The 20,279-nt window shown below is 44.7% G+C and overlaps 2 protein-coding genes across 5 annotated transcripts in view; one reads left to right on the forward strand and one right to left on the reverse strand.

Moving 5' to 3' along the window:
• SKIC3 (SKI3 subunit of superkiller complex) overlaps positions 1 to 20,279 on the forward strand; it is a 158,311-nt gene that overhangs the window by 552 nt on the left and 137,480 nt on the right. The window contains exon 2 of one of the 4 annotated variants that reach the window (XM_082836427.1): positions 16,813 to 16,928. The gene's annotated coding sequence lies outside the window, so the exon portion shown is untranslated. Of the gene's footprint in view, positions 1 to 16,812; positions 16,929 to 18,472; positions 18,547 to 19,494; positions 19,536 to 20,279 lie in introns of those variants that run through there. The other 3 variants (XM_082836428.1, XM_082836430.1, XM_082836429.1) reach the window with 3 other exon arrangements.
• Positions 18,298 to 19,837, reverse strand: GPR150 (G protein-coupled receptor 150; the record flags this gene model as incomplete). The annotated part of the gene is made up of 1 exon (XM_082836442.1): positions 18,298 to 19,837. Exon 1 carries the CDS (start codon positions 19,588 to 19,590, stop codon positions 18,298 to 18,300), a length of 1,293 nt encoding a protein of 430 aa, XP_082692568.1. The 5' UTR covers positions 19,591 to 19,837.

Here is a 20,279-nt window from a genome sequence, read left to right on the forward strand (position 1 = left end):
AACAAAACAAAACAAAACCCACACACCTCATACTTGTGTTCAAAGTTGGAAGCTAGATGAGTCTCGTAGGTTTTTTAAGTTTCCTTGGCTATCTCCTAATGCAGTGGTTCTTAACTTTGGTCCCACTTTAGTCACCTGGGACTCGTGATGCCCAAACCAAGGAAATCTCCACGGGTCATGGGAGGAGGGGGAATCGACATATTTTTTCTAACCTCCCAAGTGATTCCAGTGTGACCTTAAGGTTGAAACTCACAATCTGTATTTAATATGCTGACATACTGATCTCAGGTCCTTGAGAGGCCTAACGGGCCAGGGGCAGCTGAAGCCCCAGAGCCTTATTCATTTACCCCAGTATGCCATACAAATGCCATTTTTTTCTATGAGCCAAAACATGTAAAAGATTGAGAAGCTCAGAATAATGGATTTGTCTCCAGTGCTGTTTCTGCTCCTTTCAGTATAGTTTCAGGGTGACAGTCATATTTTATGGGATAATTTCGTTTTTTGACCATTTGTTTCAATGAGCCAAGTACAAATTAACCATCTAGTTTTGTTGAATCGCTTTACCAAAGTGATAATAAAATATGTTCGGATTTATTATAATTTACATTATCTCTTAGCTGTCCCAAATTATTTTATTGGCACATGGAGCGTGTTAGCAATCCTCGGCTTGTGTCATTGAAGGACTAAATAAGTTTGCCATTTTTAATGAAAAGTACTTCTTTTTTTCTTTGGCATAATTCGGGCATTAAAATAAGACACATCTGGGGCTTCCCTGGTGGCGCAGTGGTTGAGAGTCCACCTGCCGATGCAGGGGACACGGGTTCATGCCCCGGTCCGGGAGGATCCCACATGCCGTGAAGCGGCTGGGCCCGTGAGCCATGGCTGCTGAGCCTGCGCATCCGGAGCCTGTGCTCCGCAACAGGAGAGGCCACACAGTGAGAGGCCCGTATACCGGTTAAAAAAAAAAAAAAATAAGACACATCTTAGATCCACTGACCTTTAAATATGATTTTGAATCAATTGGAGACCTCAGTAGATAAGCACTCTTAGGTACCCAAGAAGAATGAGAGAGAAATGCAAAACTTTCTTTTATCTCTACCTAAAGTATTAACGTGGTTGGTCACATGAAAATATGAAATGCTTAGAAAGCTGTCGTGGGAGGCAGAATAAACTACCCCTTTCCACTTCTGAGATTCACATGCACAATTGGGTGTGTGCCTAGCCTAGCTGGCACAGGCATGTGAGTTAACAGCAGGAACCCATAAAGTCCATTTGAAAGTCATTACAGTTCAGAATAAAATTCGTTATTCCTACTGTCATTTTCCTTTTCTTTCCTTTCCTTCCTCCCTCCTTTCCTTCCTTCCTTCCTTTCTCCCTCTCCCCTTCCTTCCCCCCAACCCCTTTCTTTCTTTTCTTGGCAGTAGAACAGTTTCAGCCAGTGTGAGCAACACTTCCACAAAGTTCTACCTGAGGACATTTGGGGGCAGTTTCTACTTCTCTCCTTGGAACCAGTTTTTGTGTCAGTTCCTTCCATTTGTTCTTTCAGGCTTCCCTTTCCTACTAGTGACACCTAGTGGTAGCCCTGGCAGGAGTTGTGTTCCCAGTCACCCAAAACAGCTTTCCCTCTATGATCTTGCCCCTCAATATCTTTGTCTATAAATAGTTTCAGATGGCCCTTCCCACCTTTGTGAGCCCCCTGCTCTGCTCTTAGCAGCAAGCTGTTTTCTAGGCGAGCTTTTCTGAGACCAAACGTTTCCTTCAGAGAGGTTCAAAAACTGCCTTCAGTCCTAAGCCAAAGTCCATCTTGTGAGCTAGTGAAAACCTTTGTATGTTGCTAGTTTCACTACAGGGAGTCTTGAAGAGTATCAGTTAATCTGGATTTCCTACTCCTTCAAACCAGAAAAGGGTGATAACATTGCCTGTATTCGGCCATTGGGATTATGATCATGAGAAAGTGATGGTGGCTTTATATACCACCTATCTGCTTACAAGTTGAAAATGAAAGTCTGAACAACATTCATGTGTGTGGATACGTAATATTCCCACCTGGATATTATGACAGAAACAGTGGTGTTCATCAAACATCCCGTCTACTAGCCCACATTTCCCAGCCCCACCTATAGTCAGTTGAGGCTGTCACTCCCAGACTGAAGCATAGAAGGGCAGATATGACACCTCATCAGTTGTGTCTTTTTCTGTCACAGTTGACTTTCTAGATGGTGGAGCCTCCATCAGCACCCCCAACTCACCAACGTCTGTCAAGCCGTAAAAGACATGTAACTAATGTGAGAAATAAACTTTTGTGGTGTTAAGCCACTGAAATTTTAAGGCTGTTGACAATTACAACAGCATAGTTTAACCTGCTGTCTCATACACAGGTGTCTCCAATTTTATATGTTCAAAATTGAAATACTAAATTTGTCCCATAAACCTGTTCTTCCTTTGCCTTCTCCATCTCCATAAGTGACAACACTGTCTATTCACATGCTTAAGGTAGAAACCTAAATGCCATACTTGAGATCTCCCTTTTCTTCATTCTTCCTGTGCAGAACAGTTAACACATCTGACCTGAGACTACTGTCCTTAAAAAGCTCTGCTGGCAAGGTTGGCCCTTAGCTGGCATCTGGGAACTCGGTTGGTAAACGTTTCCTACACTGATATAAAAATTTCCCTGAGCAATAAGAGTGACTCACTGTGCCTAAACTGTACAAACAGTATGGTTTATGCTAACCACAGCCTGCTTTCCTTCTGGGAGATTGGAACTTTGATATATGCTGGGCAGAGGTGCCTATGTGACCAGCCCCCAATAAGAACCTTAGGTGCTGAGTCTCTAATGGGCTTCCCTGGGCAGAAACATTGCATACATGTTTCTGCATTTTCATTGCTGGAGGAAGGGGGAGCTTAGCTGTGTGTGACCCCTCATGAGAGGGAGCATGTATAAGGAAGCCTGCACATGGATCCTTCCATATTCCACCTGTGTTCTTTTTCCTTTGATCCAGCTGTGTATCCTTACAACATCATTGTAATTGTAATAATCTTAGTGTGAGAAGAACTATATCATGAGTCCCATGAGTCCTTTTAGTGAATCCCTGAACACGAGCTGGTTTTAGGGATACCCCTAAAACCACGTGTATCTAATCCAGCACTGAGTTCTGTCAATTCTGTTTCCTAAAATGTATTTCAAATGACTCTGCTTCTTTTCTTATCTGCTGTCATCACTCTGGAAGGTGATTTTGTGTTGGATTTTGAGAGGACCCAATAAATAACACGTTTCTTTCCTGCCTGAGTTTGGAATCAACTGAGATACAGAAAGTGATCAAAGTGTAAACTGTATTTATAATAAAAATCTAGATTGGAGTGGGTTAAATGTGCAGGCAAATGGACTTGCTAACGGTCTCCTGAATTAAACTGCTGCCTTCTGCCTTAGAGCTGTCCTCTTGAGAAGACAGGTGAGATTGTACTCCGCAGGCACACAGATCTGTAGGAAGGAGAAGGAAGGGGCTGAGCTGAGCTACCAAAAAGGGAGAGAAGGTTGGAGATTTTAAGAAAAAATTAGAAGGCTTCTTGCTCACTCCTGATTTCTGTCTTCCAGGTGGAACTCCAAGTCCTGGGCATGAAGCAAATGAAACACAAGCTGGCCATAAGTGGGGTGTGGAGAAAGGAGTGTAGTCAGTGAACACCCGGGTAGTCTGTCCGGAGCCTGAAGCAAAACATGGGCCATTAGTACCAAGCCAGGCTTAGCAAATATGCACAGAGCTACGCGGGCCCAGCAAAGGCACAGCCCAGAGAGCCTTAGGTGATGTGGGCCTTAGGGTGCAGACTGCTGCTCCTTGACCTTGAACCATGTTCAGAACATATTTATTCTACCACACTGGGACTCAGCAGAGATAGGGAGGCCACAAAGACCTCAGAAATCAGGCATAACTAAGGCAAGGACTATATTACAGGAAAAATGTCTTTTGCTACATTGGCCTTTCAGACAATACTGGGTAGAATAATATTTGCTGCAGTTAGAGGCAGTGAGGTTAATGAAACTTATGCTTCAGGTCCCCTCGCATTTGTGGGCCCTTTCCAAGGTCCTAAGGGACCCTAGTAATGTGTTCACATGGTCGTCCTTTGTATCCTTTTAATGTAATTTGGAAACATACAAAATTACAGAAAAGTAATACAGGGAACTCTATCCCCCAAACAGCCATTTGAGAATATGTTGTCCATCTGATGGCCATCAGCCCCTAATGCTTTAGTGTGTGTTTCCTCCAACAAAAAAAAAGGATATTCTTCTATAGAACCACAATACAACCCTCAAAATCAGGAAGTTAACACTGACATATTTCCACTATCTAATCCTCACACCTAGTTCAGAATCAAGTTGGATTTAGTTGTCATATCTCTTTAGCTTCCTTGGCTGGGGCAGTTCCTCAGTCCCTCCTTAACATTCATGACACTGACATTTATTTTGTGGAATATCTCTCAATTGAGGTTCGTCTGACATTTCCTCATGATTAGATTCAGGTCATGCATTTTTGGCAGGAACATCACAGAGACGACTCTGTGCCCCTGTAGGGTTGCCACTCCACTCCCTTCTCGCTCAGCACAAGCTAGACTCACTCCACCACCATGTTGACATCTACCCCACTCGTGCTTTCACCCCACTCTGAGCCAGTGTGCGTCACCCCACTCCCCCAGCCAGCCAGTATGGGTCTCTACTCTGTCCCACCTGCTGGCTTTAGGACTGAATTGTTCAGGAAGGAAAGAGAAGAGGGAAAAGAATAGTGGTCATATATTTCTGTAAAATGTACAGAAGTGAGATGATTTAACTTAAATGGATTAAGGCCTTTGTCTCTTTTCCTTCTGTCACTCAGGCATTTTAGGAATTTGGCTAAGAGGTAGTTGAGTTGGAAATACATGGGTTTAGTGGGATCATTTATATAATTTGCATCCAGTTCTGTGTATAGTTATGTTTTTGCTGGCTGTCCTAGTGTAGAAATGGCTTCCAAAAATACTCCCACTGTCCACTGTAATGACTCTCCTCATTTGCTGACATGGAGGTGAGGACTAGGGTTCTATTAACATGTGAATATGTGCTGTGATGTCTGGCTCAGAAAGTATGGGAGTGCTGGAGGAAAAACAGAGTTTGAAATGGTAGAGCCAGAAACTGCTCTATGGAAAATTCTGTCATCAGATTTTTTGTAAAACTGTAAGCATAAGATTCTGTTCTCATAGACATAGTACACATGGGATATGCTCAATAATACAGCATTTAAACTATAAATCCACCATATACCTTTCTTGATGGGAATCATGTGAAACAGAATTTATCAGGAGTCCTATGAGTACACAAACCTGTATTAGGACTACAAGCTGTTTTATGCTTCTTGTCAATTAAAAATGTTTAATGCAAATCAAAACCACAATGAGATATCACCTCATACCTGTCAGAATGGTTATCATCAAAAAGTCTACAAATAGCAAATGTTGGCGAGGATGTGGAGAAAAGGGAACCCTGTTGCACTGTCGGTGGGAATGTAAATTGGTGCAGCCACTACGGAGAACAGTATGGAGGTTCCTCAGAAAGCTAAAAATAGAATTACCATATGATCTAGCAATTCTACTCCTGGGTATATGTCTGAAGGAAACGAAAACACTAATTTGAAAAGATACATGCGTCCCAATGTTCATAGCAGTGTTGTTTACAATAGGCAAAATATGGAAGCAACCTAAGTGTCTATCGACAGATGAATGGATAAAGAAGATGTGATACATATATGCAATGGAATATTACTCAGCCATAAAAAAGAATGAAATTCTGCCATTTGCAACAACATGGATGGACCTAGAGGGTATTATGCTTAGTGAAATAAAACAGAGGAAGACAAATACTGTTACCACTTATATGTGGAATCTAAAAAAATAAAACGAATGAATATAACAAAACAGAAACAGACTCACAAATGTAGAGAAAAAAACTAGTGGTTACTAGTGGGGAGATGGAAGGGGAGAGAGCCAAGTTGGGGTAGGGGATTAAAAAGCACAAACTACTATGTATGAAATAAATAAGCCACGAGAATATATTGTACAGCACAGGGAATACAGCCAATATTTTGTAATAACTTTAAATGGAATATAATGTATAAAAATTTTGAATCACTATGTTGTACACCTGAAACTTATATAATATTGTAAATCAACTATACTTCAACTAAAAAAATGTTTTTAAAGATTATGCTGTAAGAAAGGTTGAGTTATCTTTTTTTTTTAAATGGAAAATATTATCATGAAACATGAAGCAGGACTTCCCTGGTGGCACAGTGGTTAAGAATCCGCCTGCCAGTGCAGGGGACACGGGTTTGAGCCCTGGTCCAGGAAGATCCCACATGCTGCAGAGCAACTATACCCATGCACCACAACTACTGAGCCTGTACTCTAGAGCCCATGAGCCACAACTACTGAAGCCCACACGCCTAGAGCCTGCACTCTGCAACAAGAGAAGCCACTGCAATGAGAAGCCCATGCACTGCAACAAACAGTAGCCCCCACTCGCCACAACTAGAGAAGGCCTGTGGACAGCAACGAAGCCCAACACAGCCAAAAATAAAATAAATAAATTAAAAAAAATATATATAGTTATAAAAAAATCTATTCAAGTATATTGAGGACAAGAGGGAATTTTTGAATCTAGACTGGATAGTTGATATTAGGGAACTATTGTTAATTTTTTGATAATGCTTTTGTGGTTATGCAAGAATGTCTTAGGAGATGCATGCTCAGGTATTCAGAGGTGAGGTATAATGATATCATGATGTCTGCAACTAATTTTCAAGTTATTCAAAATCAACAACCAAAAATATGGATGAAAGCAAAGATGGCAAAATGTTAACAACTGTTGAATCTCAGTGGTGAATATGTGGGTGTTCTTTTGTATTATTCTTCAAGTTTTCTGTATATTTTATAATAAAACGTAAAAAAAAAAAAAGAGGGAAACCTATTTAACCTAGTGTTCCGAACATTTAACTATGAAACTCTTTTTTTCCTTTAGAATATATTAATATGGAAGCACCTGCTGCTTCATAAAGTATACTTGGACATGCTGGCCTAGGGCAGGCTCTCAGTGGCTACATTTTAAAAATATACTGTAATGATAAATGCTCAGTGAAGAGTAAAAATCTTAAAGAAAAATTCAAAATATACTTAAAAAATTTCATCCAGCTGGCTGAGGAGATGTTCGCTATATCATTTACAATGGGACCATTCTAATGCTCTTAACAGTGGTGTGACTTTATTGGCCAGAGGAATGAAGGTCACAGCTTACATTGTGATTCTTGAATGTCCAGTGTGCGTTACCCAAGTCCTTTCTCTTAGTATAACCTCATGGATGATGGTACAGGCTGAATTTTCAATCAGCTATATCCTTCTGTGCTTAAAGAATTAGATGAAGTGATAGATCATTTAGAGCACTTTAAGGAAGAGAAACAAATTTGCAAGCATAATTGACGATTCTTACTAGGGATGAAGTTATGAGACTTCATAGTTTCTTTTGTGTGTGTGTGGGGGGGGGGAATCTTCCCGGAACAGGGCTCGAACCCGTGTCCCCTGCATTGGCAGGTGGATTCTTAACCACTGAGCCACCAGGGAAGCCCCTATTTTTTATTTATTTATTTTTGGCTGCGTTGGGTCTTTGTTGCTGCGTGTGGGCTTTCTCTAGTCGTGGCGAGCGGGGGCTACTGTTCGTTGTGGTGAGCGGGCTTCTAATTGCGGTGGCTTCTCTTGCAGAGCACAGGCTCTAGGCATGCGGGCTTCAGTAGTTGTGGCATGTGGGCTTAGTAGTTGTGGCTCGCAGGCTTAGTTGCTCCGCGGCATGTGGAATCTTCTTGGACCAGGAATTGAACCCATGTCCCCTGCACTGGCAGGTGGATTCTTAACCACTGTGCCATGAGGGAAGTCCCCTCATAGTTTCTTGTGATGGCTAATTTTATGTCAACTTGACTGGGCCATGGGCAGCCCAGATGTCTGGTTAAACATTATTCCTGCCTGTGCCTGTGTGGGTGTTTCTGGATGAGATTAGCATTTGAATTGGTAGATTGAGTAAAGCAGATTGTCTTCCCTAATGTGGGTGGACATCATGCAATCCACTGAGGGCCTGAATAGAACAAAACAGTGGAGGAAGGGAGAATTCGGAGAATTCACTCTGTCTGCCTGAGTGCTCATCTGGAACAACCATCTTATACTCTTTTTTTTTTTTTTTTTTTTTTTTTGCGGTACATGGGCCTCTCACTGTTGTGGCCTCTCCCGTTGCGGAGCACGGGCTCCAGATGCGCAGGCTCAGCGGCCATGGCTCACGGGCCCAGCCACTCCGCGGCATGTGGGATCTTCCCGGACCGGGGCACGAACCCGCGTCCCCTGCATCAGCAAGCGGACTCTCAACCACTGCGCTACCAGGGAAGCCTCGTCTTCTACTCTTGATCTTGAACTACACCACCAACTCTCCTGGGTCTCCAACCTGCAGACAGAAGATTGTAGGACTTCTCAGCTTCTGTAATCACTTGGGCCAGCCAGTTACTTAAAATGAATCGATCTCCCTCTCTCTCTCTTTCTCTTTCTTTCTCTCTCTGTCTCTGTCTCTCTCTCTATATATATGTACTGTTTCTCTGGAGAACCCGGAAGAATGCATTCCTTATATCCATTTGGATGCCTTTAGAGAAAACAGCAATTCAAACTGATTAAACAAAAAGGAAATTTATTATTTCACATAACAAGATCTGAGGTTGGATGGCTCAGACTTTGGTTAATTCAGGTGCTCAGCTACATAATCCAAGACTTGGGTTTTTTACCTTTCTGCTGTTCTAGGATTAAGGTGTTGGCCTTCTCTTAGGGTTATCTTCCCTCTCTGGTTGCAAGATGGCTGTTAGAGCTTTAGGTCAAATCCATAAACTATAATATCCAGAGAAAAAGGAGGAATTGCCTCTACTGGTATCTACTATTTAAGGTTACAAAACCTTTTCCAGTAGCCTCCAGAAGGTCTTCCCTCTAGTTTCATTGCCCCAAACCAGTCAACTAGCAGGAGGAATGGTATTACCATGGTTGTCTTAGATGTATCTCCCAGAGCGGGGGGTAGGGTTATCTTCCTTGGGGGATGGTGTGGCAGTTTTAAAATATGACTGCAAATTCTTTGACACCTCTTCCCTTAGAGGGTAGGGTTTATGTTCTCTGTCTTTGAATCTGGACAGGTTTGGAACTGCTTCCACCAGTAGAAACAGAGGATATGCTTCTGTGAGACTTTTGAGGCAAGGCCATACAGAGCCATGTGGCTTGTTCACTAGAACACTTGCTCTTGGAAACTTGAGCTGCCTTAGGAGAAGGTTGACTACTCTCTGGCTGTCATGCGGTGAGAAAGCCAAAGCCACATGGAGGGCGATAGGTAGGCACTTTGGTTGATGTTCCTGTTGAGTCCAGCGTTGAATATCCCAGCCAAGGCATCAGACATATGAGTAAAGAAGAAGCTCCCGGGTGATTTCTAGCCCTCTGAACACAATCAGGATTCTTCTAGCAAGGCAAGAGAATAAGAAATGTTCATGTGGACAACCAGAGAGCCTGCCACATTTTGGATGCCTGCTTCTGTATTGATGTCCATGGACATGAGGTTTCTCTAACACACTCAACTTTTAGATTAAAATTTTTTTTAAGAAGTATTTCCTGAGGTTAAGGGCTTCCTTTGGGGACAATAAAAGATGCATCTCACAGGTATGGTTGGGCTCAGACATCTTGGACCTCTGAGGAGTTTCATATTCTAGACTTGGCTCCAGCTAAATTCACACCAAGCTCCCCTGGAAACACAGAGGGCCTCTGGAACTGATGAGCAAGACCGTCTCCTAGTCTAATTTAGTACAACCTCAAAATATTAACTGAGGTAAAGACTAATGTACTGTAATAAACAGACTCCCAGAGTTCATGGCTTAAAGAAGACAGAAATTTATTTCTCTCACATAATCTTCTAAACAGTTTAGGCTGTCTGTGCTCCCACCAGATCCTGAAGGAACCTCTAGGACATTGTCCTCATCTGCATGGCTGAACCTGATCATTGTGTCTTCCAGCCAATAGGAAGGGGAAAGAGAGCTCGGAGGAGCCCAAGCCCTATGTCTCAAGGCCCAAGTCTGGAAGCCACACATATCATGTTTGCTCACATTCCATCGCTGAGAAGAGGTCACAGAGCTGTAACTAACTGCAAGAGAGACTGGGAAATATAGTCTGTGGCAGGGCAGCCACGTAAGAAGGGGAGAATGGATTTTGGTGACCAGTCTCCTCCATTCCTAGCAAGTGAGTCCTTTATTTGGATCGTTTGGAGGCTGAAATGATGAAACTCTCTGACATAATTAGGTACTGTTTTTCTAAAATGCATTTCACCCTTCTGGTAGCCATTTTTATCCAACATCCCCCCTCTCCCACCCCTGTCCCCCACTTGTGTATGTCTAGGCTGTGTCTCTAACAGACACGTAAGTCTGTAAAGCAAGACCTTTATCTGAGGCTCAGCGAAACTTCTTGGCTATTACCTGTTCAGATGATGAAAAAAAACCCAAAACAAACAAACAGAAAACCCCACAGCTCTGTCACTTACTAGCTGTTTGATCCTGGGCAAGTTATCTGTAGACCCAATTTCCTTATCTATAAACTGAAGGTGGTTATGATATATTCCTTTTAGTCGTTATGAGGATTAAATGAATTAATGCTTGTAAAGTGCCAAACTTCATAGAAATTATTTAATAAATTTTGTCTGTTATTATTGTTGTGGTTCCGATTATTTATCTTATGGGTATTTTGTAAGGCAGACAATAGTACCTTGCTTAATAAAACGATACCCAGAACTGCCAGGGTTTGGCCATAGAAGGAGATTTCACCTTGTGGAAATGGGATTAGAGTTGGGGCTCTAATTCTATCCCCTGAGCTTGGGGTTCTCTCATTTCAAGTTAGCATGAGGCCTCATCATATTACATGGTAAGCAGTTAAATCTCCCAATTTAACATGTGGTTGGAGACTAGAACCCAGGTTTCTGATAGCTGTGTCTTTTGACTCCCGTTTTTAATGCATCCAACACCACTTCACTACTCTGCCCATGATTTAGTTAACTGTTGCTGCAAAACAAACCACCCTAACACTTAATGGCTATGGTTTGTTATTCCTCACAAGTCTGTGGGTTAGCATGGTAGTTCTTCCTTTGGTTTCCCCTGGGCTCACTCATGTGGGTGCATTTAGCTGGAGGGTCATCTGGGAACTGCACCCAGATAGAATGGCTGAGTAGCTGGGCCTCTGCTTGGCTTTTTCATGGCATGGTCATCTCAGGGCAGCTTTTCTGAGAAGGCAATCCCCATGCATAAATGCTTATCAAGACCCTGCTTGTGAGGGACTTCCCTGGTGGCACAGTGGTTAAGAATCCACCTGCCAATGCAGGGGAAATGGGTTCGATCCCTGGTCCAGGAAGGTCCCACATGACGCGGAACAACTAAGCCCGGGTGCCACAACTACTGAGCCTGTGCTTGAGAGCCCACGAACCACAAACTACTGATACTGAAGCCCGAGCGCTCTAGGGCCTGTGCTCTGCAACAAGAGAAGCCACTGCAATGAGAATCCCGCGCACCGCAACGGAGAGTAGCCCCTGCTTGCCACAACTAGAGAAAGCCCGCGTGCAGCAACGAAGACCCAACGCAGCCAAAAAATACCCCAAAAAACAAAAAAGACTGCTTGTGAAAGATCTGCTGATGTCCATTGCCAAAGCAAGTCACATGGCCAAACCCAGATTCTGTGGGAGAAGATTACACAAGGGATGGATATCAAGAAGAGTGATTCACTGGGGGCCATTATATAGTAGTCTATCCCAGCACATTTTAGGGTTGTTACTTCCAGATCTGGCCATAGAAAATACAGTAATGGTTGGCCTAAGTTCACACCCCAAAACCTAAACTTTAAATATAATGTATGTCTGTGATAAGTAACATAGTACTTTGCACATGATAGATCTTTAATAAATATTGAAATGAATGAATTAATAAGTCAATAATATTACCAATGGTAAGAATTTGCAAATAATGTCAAATAACAGTAATAATGACAGGTTGAGATTTCTCAACAAAGTCTTTACCACAAAAATTATAGTTCTTCATAGAGTATAAATTTTTAAAAAAAGAAGAGTTACATCTTTGATTTTCTTCCATCTGCCCCACTAAGCCCCTCAGTACCTACTGGCTGATGAACTAAATAAAATTACACTTGGAATGTTCCTATTTTTTTTGATAAAGAACGTGAAGTAAGCTAAAATGAGACACTTTTTCTTGCCAAACTTCTTCAATTAGAGGCTGTTTGCTGCTATAAATAACAGGAAATCCAGTTTAACTGCCTTAAGCAGTAAGAAAATATATCAGCTTATTTAACAGGACATCCAGTAGGTCGGCCTCAGTGGTGTTTACCGCTACAGCTCAGTGAGGTCATTAAGGATCTTAGTTCTTTTCATCTCTCCAGTGTGCTGTATCCACTGTTGGCTTCATCTTGTGGCTGGTGCCCCTCATGGTGAGAGGTGGGCTGCCAGCAGCCAGCAGCACTACATGCTCCCTCATTTACCTTCGGAGGGAGAGAGATGGAGAGAGCATGCTGGCTCCCATGGCTCTCTCAGAAGAGTTAAGGACTTCCTTCCTAGATGCCCCAATAACCCTACCCCCAATCTCATTGGTTTTAACTGGATCACATGACCATTTCTGAGTGGGACATGGTGGTAGGGGGGTGGAATTACTTTGATGTGCTTAGACTAATTAAGGCCCAGTCTTAGAGTGGGAGAGGGGTCAGCTTCCCTCTAAGCATTTGACTGTTCATAAGAGACATAGATAAGCTAATAATGAAACCGTGTACAAGCCCCTGTCCCCTGTGTCCTTGTCTTTTGGAGTAAAATGATGACTCAAGAGTTAATGTCGCCTGCCCATGCAGAGGACACGGGTTCGAGCCCTGGTCCACGGAGATCCCACATGCCGTGGTACAGCTAAGCCCTTGTGCCACAACTACTGAGCCTACACTCTAGAGCCCAGGAACCACAACCGCTGAGCCCAAGTGCCACAACTACTGAAGCCTGTGCGCCTAGAGCCCATGCTCTGCAACAAGAGAAGCCACTGCAATGAGAAGCCCACGCACTGCAATGAAGAGTAACCCCCACTTGCCACAACTAGAGAAAGCCCACACGCAGCAACGAAGACCCAACACAACCAAAATAAATAAATAAATATATATTTTTTAATTTAAAAAGAGTTAATGATTGGGAAATGTGAAGATGTAGAAACAAAGAATAGCTGGTTGAGGAGCTAGTAACAATTTAGACTATAATTCTGTCACATTGCAGAATCACCAAACTCCCAGTTCCCTGAAAGATATAAAGTCCTGACACACATTCCTAAGTTGTTTTTACAGGCAAGGTAGCCCCTCCAGATGAAATCCGCTAACCACAAGAACATGGGCCCTAGACTGGTTGAAACCAGAAGGTTGATGATGCTTAAAATTTCGCCTTTATGCCAACCAATCTGAGAATTGTCCATGAGCTAATCATGCCCTGCTCCTTGAACACTATAAAACACCTCACTAACCTCTCCGGGGTGGGCACTAGCCTGCTGTGTTCCCTCTTTGCCTGGCAAAGAAATAAAGCTACTCCTTCTCTTTCCTCCAAACTCCGTCTCCATATTTCTATTTGACATCGGTGCACAGAGAGCCAAGATTTTGGCAGCAATAAGAACCTGAGAACTGCTAGAAAAGAGAAAGTGGATTCAAGGAAGGTAGTTGACAATTACTGTGAGCATTCTCCCTTCTGTAAGGCCTAACTTCCTTATTACTGTGTAGCACCATTGAGTGCATTAATCTTTCATAGATTCTCCAATATCCCTTCCTTCATTTCATGTGATATTACTCAGCTGGATTTTATCCCTCATAGCCCAGTGTTAGAGAATAACAATAGCTATCATATATTGAATCCTAGGGTGAAACTGAAGAGACAAGCTGACAGGACCCGCCTCCCCAGCAATCAAGTATTTTACATGCATGAATCCTATGAAGCAAGGTAATAGAAACCTCATTTTATTGATGAGAAAACCAAGACTCAAAAAGATTCAGCAGGGCTTCCCTGGTGGTGCAGTGGTTGAGAGTCCGCCTGCCGATGCAGGGGACACGGGTTCGTGCCCCAGTCCGGGAAGATCCCACATGCCGCGGAGCAGCTAGGCCCGTGAGCCATGGCCGCTGAGCCTGCGCGTGGAGCCTGTGCTCCGCAACGGGAGAGGCCACAACAGTGAGAGGCCCACATACCACAAAAAACAAAACAAACAAACAAACAAAAAAGATTCAGCAAACCGCTTAAAGTCACACAGCCACTAAGTTGTAGAGATGAAACAAGTCCAAGTCTTTAGGCTCCATAGACTCTGCTCTTTTCATTATATTACACTGTCTCTCAACTCAGCAAAACATGTTTAATTTAATTAGACTATTCATTTGTATTAGTATTTTATTAATGTTTTCCCTTTGATCGAGGGAACTTTAGGAATGGGAGAGAAACTGCTCAAATTTTCTACTTCCTTTCGTGTTTCCTAGGAAGTGGCTTAGAAAAAAATATTTTAAATCTATCTCTTCCACAAATGAGCTAGACTATTCTATTTTTAGTAAATGATTTATAGCTAGTTGTGGTTTTAGTTACACTCCTGGCTGTTTTCTACATATCTTCTCCTTCAAATTATGTAATAGCTCCTGTTTACTTATTTTAGCTGTATGTTACTGTGTGGCTAGTTCTTTTTAAAAAATGCAGAATTATTTGAATTTAGTCTTTTAAGTTGTGGTGACATTTGCATTGTTGTCTATGTAAATAGTGCTCTCTGGAGTCCTGAAGTCCGGACCTGTTTGCAGCAGCTTAGTTAAAATCTAACTCCAAGGGGAATGTACCATGGATGAGGGGATGTTATTTGTTTCCTCCCAAACTCCAAATATGTGGTCTTGATGGTCCTCTAGTCATTTCCTGTTTGGGTGATACCTAGAAAAGAGATCAAGTTCAGGGTCACCCGCTCATTTCCCTTTGCTGTGCAGTTTGAGTGGTATGTCCTACTCTAGGAAGAGTCTAAATTTAGAATAACCTTTGGGGGCTTCCTTGATTGGGACAGAGCTGAAATTATGAGTTGTCTATAGCAATGTAGATTCCTAGGATCAGTGGTCATGATTCTGAGGTGGTGCTTTAAGTTTCTTAACCTAGAAATGCCACCAGGGATGGGAACGAAGTCACCTAGATCTACCTTCAAATTTCAGATATAAAGTTAGAGAAAGTTTCTTAGTTATAGAAGAGAAGCATTTTAGTATGAAGTGGATTTAACCAAATCTTCCACAAAATTTAGGGAAATGTAGTTTAATTGTATTTTAAATTAACTACTTGAATTGGAATTCTGTATTTTTGACCCAGATGGAAATTTCTCTTAATTTCTAGATGGTAGTCAGCTGTAAATCTTTAATAGATTTAAAAAATCAATCTTTTTAACAGTTTTGCAATTGTGTAAAAGTTTAGTCTGGCCTCCCAACAAGCATTTCCCCTTCTTTCTTTCCTAAAAGAAAGAATGAGAGTCTCATTTTTCACCCCTTCTCTATGCAACTCATATCTTCAGTTCCAGGTCCAAGTCAGTCATGGTGGCCCTGTTTCCCTTGCAATGATATGTCTAGATATGGACTGGCCAATGAACCATGTGGGAAAGTCTATCCAGGACATCCAAGAAATGTTTCTTCATTCTTATAAAGAGTGAAAAGAAGAGAGAATCTCCTTCTGCACATTGTCATGTTTGAATGTGATGCCTGGAACTGCAGCAGCCATTTTGTGACCTCAAGGGAAACTGACTTTAGTGTCAAGCCCACCAGCTCAGGATGGCAGAATAGAAAGACGAAAAGGATTTAGGTCCTTGGTTTTGAAGTTATGAAGCTACTCAATTAACCAATCCTGGAGCAGCCCTACCACTGAACTTCTTGTTATGTGAGATAATAAATTTAAGCCAGCTGTATCTGTTTTTCTGTTAGTGTGTTCTCAACTGCAGAAAACAGAAAATCTGACTCAATGGCTTAAATTACCTTGTTGAGAGCATTCTAAGTGATAAAACATTATAGGTCATATTTTGAGGTCTCTGAGCTTCTTCCTTGATCCCTGCCTCTAGGTATTCCCCCCTTCCAATTAGTTGATCCTTCACACCATCATTGGAATGACTTTGCAGAATTCAAATCTGATCATATTGCAACTCTGGTTAAATCTTTCAAAGGCTATTTTTGGCTTTCTTGGTGTGGCAAACAGACTTTTCTTCACTGGGTCTGGGCTGGATCTCTGTGGCCACATATCCCATCAGGTCAGACCCCACAGGCACCCTAATGCTAGATATTTCAACTATTGCCATTCCTTAACCATGCTATGTTCTCTCTCACTTATGCTTTACAAATGCTAGTCCCAACTGCATAGAATACCTTCCCCTATCTGATGGGTCACTGCCACCATCCCCCAGGCTCCCAAGGTTGTTAGATGTTCTTCTTCAGTGTCCTGACACCCAGACTGGAACCCCTATTAAAGCACATCTGACTGTTTTTGTGCTGTATTTGTCAGATTGTCTCCTACATATGATTATAAGGTCTTTGAGGGAAAATGTGTCTTATTCATTTTAGCATCTCCAATGCCTAGTACATTGCTTGGCACAAAATAAGCGAGTAAAAAATGTTTACTAATGAATAAAAATAATGCTATAACCCAGATTTAGGTTCATGAAGACAGTTGTGTTCTTTTCTCTTTAGGTGGCTTATTCTTGGTATACTGCATGCCATACCTTCCTCAGCAGGGTAGGGAGGATGAAAGAGAGGAAGGAAAACCTCTAACTATGTAACATTTTTGGACAAGATTTTGGAGGAAGGTAAGCCAAGTTTAATGAAGATTTCTTTTTGTAAATCTGTTTTCTATTCTATCTATGCCTGATTCACATGATGAATTAATCAACAAATGTGTGTTGTTTACCTACTGTGTATCAAACATTGTTTAAGAGTTTGGGATTCATCAATGAACAAAACAAGGAAGTCCTCAGAGAGCATTGGCTTCACAAGTGAACTCTACCAGTCATTTCTCCTTCCTGGATCTTAGTCCTGCGTTTGTGCATGAACAGGAAAGACTGTAATGGAAAGCCTGCAGATTCTCAGATGAAACATTGGTAAACAGATGGATATTTGTTCCTAAGAGCTGCCACTTCTCTCTAGAGCCAAGGACAGTTAGGAGGAGGAGGTCACTGACTAAATCTGCTCCTTGACCTTGTTCTCAGCAATCCACACCAATAGGCATTGCCTTTGTTTGTAAAAAAGAGAGTTTTATATATCCATGCAGCATTGGGAGATTGCAGCTTTCTTCCTAGCTGCGAATATCCCTAAGGCTCCACCTGGGACAGTGAGCCTCACCCCTATGCACCACTCAGGTGCTTCCCTTCTCTAGTCTGCTGGCGATTCTGCTCAGAGGCTCCACCTGTGCAAAGCGTCACAGCTGTAGAGGCTGCCCTGGGCACAGGAACAATTTCCTACAGAAACGGGGCATATTTGAAAGGTTGGAAGGCAAGCTTTTATGTCTCCCTCCTACAATCCCGGCTTCTCCTGAAGTGGAAGCTAGACCAGAAATAAAGGCCACACTGATTTTCTTCTGACAAAACACATTACCATGTTAAAAAAAAAGTCCTAACTGCTCTGTGGGAAATGTTTTTATTTTACAAATACTCTGTGGCTCTGAAGTGACAGCAAGATTACATTTCTGACAGTATCACTGGTACAATTTCCAGGCTCCTCAGGGCAATGTGAGGATATTCCTCCAGGAAAGAGAGGCACATTCTCTGGTCCCCAAGCTACAGTTAAACACGACCCGAAACAAGGAAAAACAGATGATAACACAGCAAGTAATGAAAGCTTGGCAATTTAACTAAAGCAAATGGTCTTATCCAGAACGCTATGGGAGTGAAAAAGAACTACAAAAATAACTCTGTAACTGCTTTTACAAACAAATGGCTCACTCTCTGTCTCCAGATGGGGAAATGTGAGAACTGAAAAGGAGAAAAGAACCTGGAAGAGTGTAGAAAAATGTAAACATTAGAAAGAAATGTAATAGGGGAGTGGAGGATGGGGACAGCTTCAGTGTAACGCTCTTGGAGACGGTCCTGACGGTTGTGATCTAGATAGAGCCCGGCCGGCCTCGTGTTCCGTGGAGGCGGTGCCGCAGCGACAGATGACCTGACTCTGGCCAACGAACACCTAGAAGACGCTTTCGCAGGAGCAGGGCAGCGACCGGGGACGCGGCGGGGGTGGGCGCAAGTAACGCTCCTCCGGCTGATCCCGCCGAGCGTGGTGATAATGTGGGTGGGGCCAGCGGTGGCGGTGGAGCGCCTGGTGGCCCCGGGCGCCCTCGTCGTCCTCCGCGACTCCCTCCCGCGGGCAGCACACTGCACCCAGGCGCCTCCGCCAGCACCGCCGGAGCTGACAGTCGCCCGCCTGGAAGAACAGGTAGACGAAGGGATTGAGAGCGCTGTTGGCCACCCCCAGGAGGCGCAGGGCCACCGCTAGGTCCTCGGCCTCCCAGTCTCCCATCAGCCCAGACGACCACGTGGCCGCCAGCCGGGCAGCGAAGTAGGGCAGCTCGCACCCCACGAACAGCAGCGCCAGCACCAGGCTCATCTTCAGGCTCTGGACCTTGGCGCGGGGCAGCGCGTTGGGCGCGGGGGCTTGGCCGGGACTGGCCGACCTGGGCGCCGTGGCCGATGGGGCCTGGGGCGGGCGCTGCCGCCAGGCGCAGAGCAGGCGGCTGCCAGCGATGCCCATGACCGCGACCGGCGCCACGAAGCCCGCGACGGCCTCATAGAGCGCGTAGACCATCAGGTGCCAGCGCGGTAGCGGCGCGAAGATGTCGCGGCAGCGACGCTCCCCGTGCCAGGCGCGAGCGGCCGGGGGCGCGGCGGGCGGCTGCGAGGGGGCGCCCCCGCGCACCACGAAGGCCGGGGGCAGCGCCAGCAGCAGCGCCAGCAGCCAGCCCAGGGCGGCGAGGGCGCGCGCGGGCAGCGGCGGGCCCTGTGGACGGCGCACGGCGCGCTGGCGTTCGAGGGCAATGATCGCCACGAGGTGGGCCGACGCGCTGTGGCCGGATGCCCGTAGCAGATGCACGAAGCGGCACGCCAGGTCGCCCGCGGCCCGGCGCGGCTCGCCCAGCAGCTCCCAGGCCAGCTGCGACAGCGCGGTGCCCCCGCACGCATACAGGTCGGCCAGGGCCAGCTGCACCAGCAGGAAGTCCATCTTGCGACGCTTGGGACCTGCCCAGGGCCCGCCGCCCCCGCACAGGCGGCACAGCACCTTAGCGTTGCCGGCCACCGTCACCACCAGGATGACCCCCAGGAAGACCAGGCGGACGCGGCGGCTGGGCGGCCCGGACGGCGGCGGCGGCCCCGGGACTGGGGCTCCCTGTCCGGAAGTCAGGTTGAGACCCCAGCCCAGCGAGATGGGTACGGAGAGGTTGGGCGCCGGCGCCGGAGTTGAGGGGCTGAAGGGATCCTCCATCCCTAGCCTGGAGGAAGAGGAGGTACCGAACAGGGCAGGCAGGGCGCGGGAAACCAAGGTGGAGGCGAGGCTCCGCTGGGCGCGATGCCGGGTCTTAACGAGTTCCCAAAGTTAGTTGAAAACGCACACGCACGGAGAGGGAGATAGATGCAGGTAGCTTTGCGCTTAGTTGTTTTTATAGGTTGTCCTCGTCATTTGTCACTCAGATGGGGGGGGGTGTACGCTCGAGGAACACACATGATTCCTCTTCTCCACCTTCCTCTCCGCGTCTCCCCTCCCAATCCGGGTAGATCCCCTTCCAGTCTCTGCCGCAGCCCCGGTGCAGCCCTCGCGGGAGCCGCGAACCGCTGGGCTCTAGAAACCTCTCCCGTTGGGTGTTTACATATAGCACAGCCAGACAGAAGGTCGCTTTGCCTGGCCAACGTTAACCCGGGACCAGCACACTGGAGAGGAAAGTCCTGACTGAGACTATACCCCTCAAAATGGTTTCAGATTGACAGTAAGAAAAAAAAAAAAAAAAGACACTAGTTTTGATTAAAATACAGAAGAGAAAGATTTGAAATGCCATCGTTCTGCACTAGCTTGAGAAAAACAGGAACCCAAGAAACCTCACAGTGTTTTGAGCAAAGAGGAGCCCAACAGATAAATCTTCCTCTGGCCAACAAGAGTATTTTACTCGGAGAGAACTA

This window comes from Leucopleurus acutus (assembly GCF_964270905.1).
Source record: "Leucopleurus acutus genome assembly, chromosome: 3".
NCBI classification, from domain to species: Eukaryota; Metazoa; Chordata; class Mammalia; order Artiodactyla; family Delphinidae; genus Leucopleurus; species Leucopleurus acutus.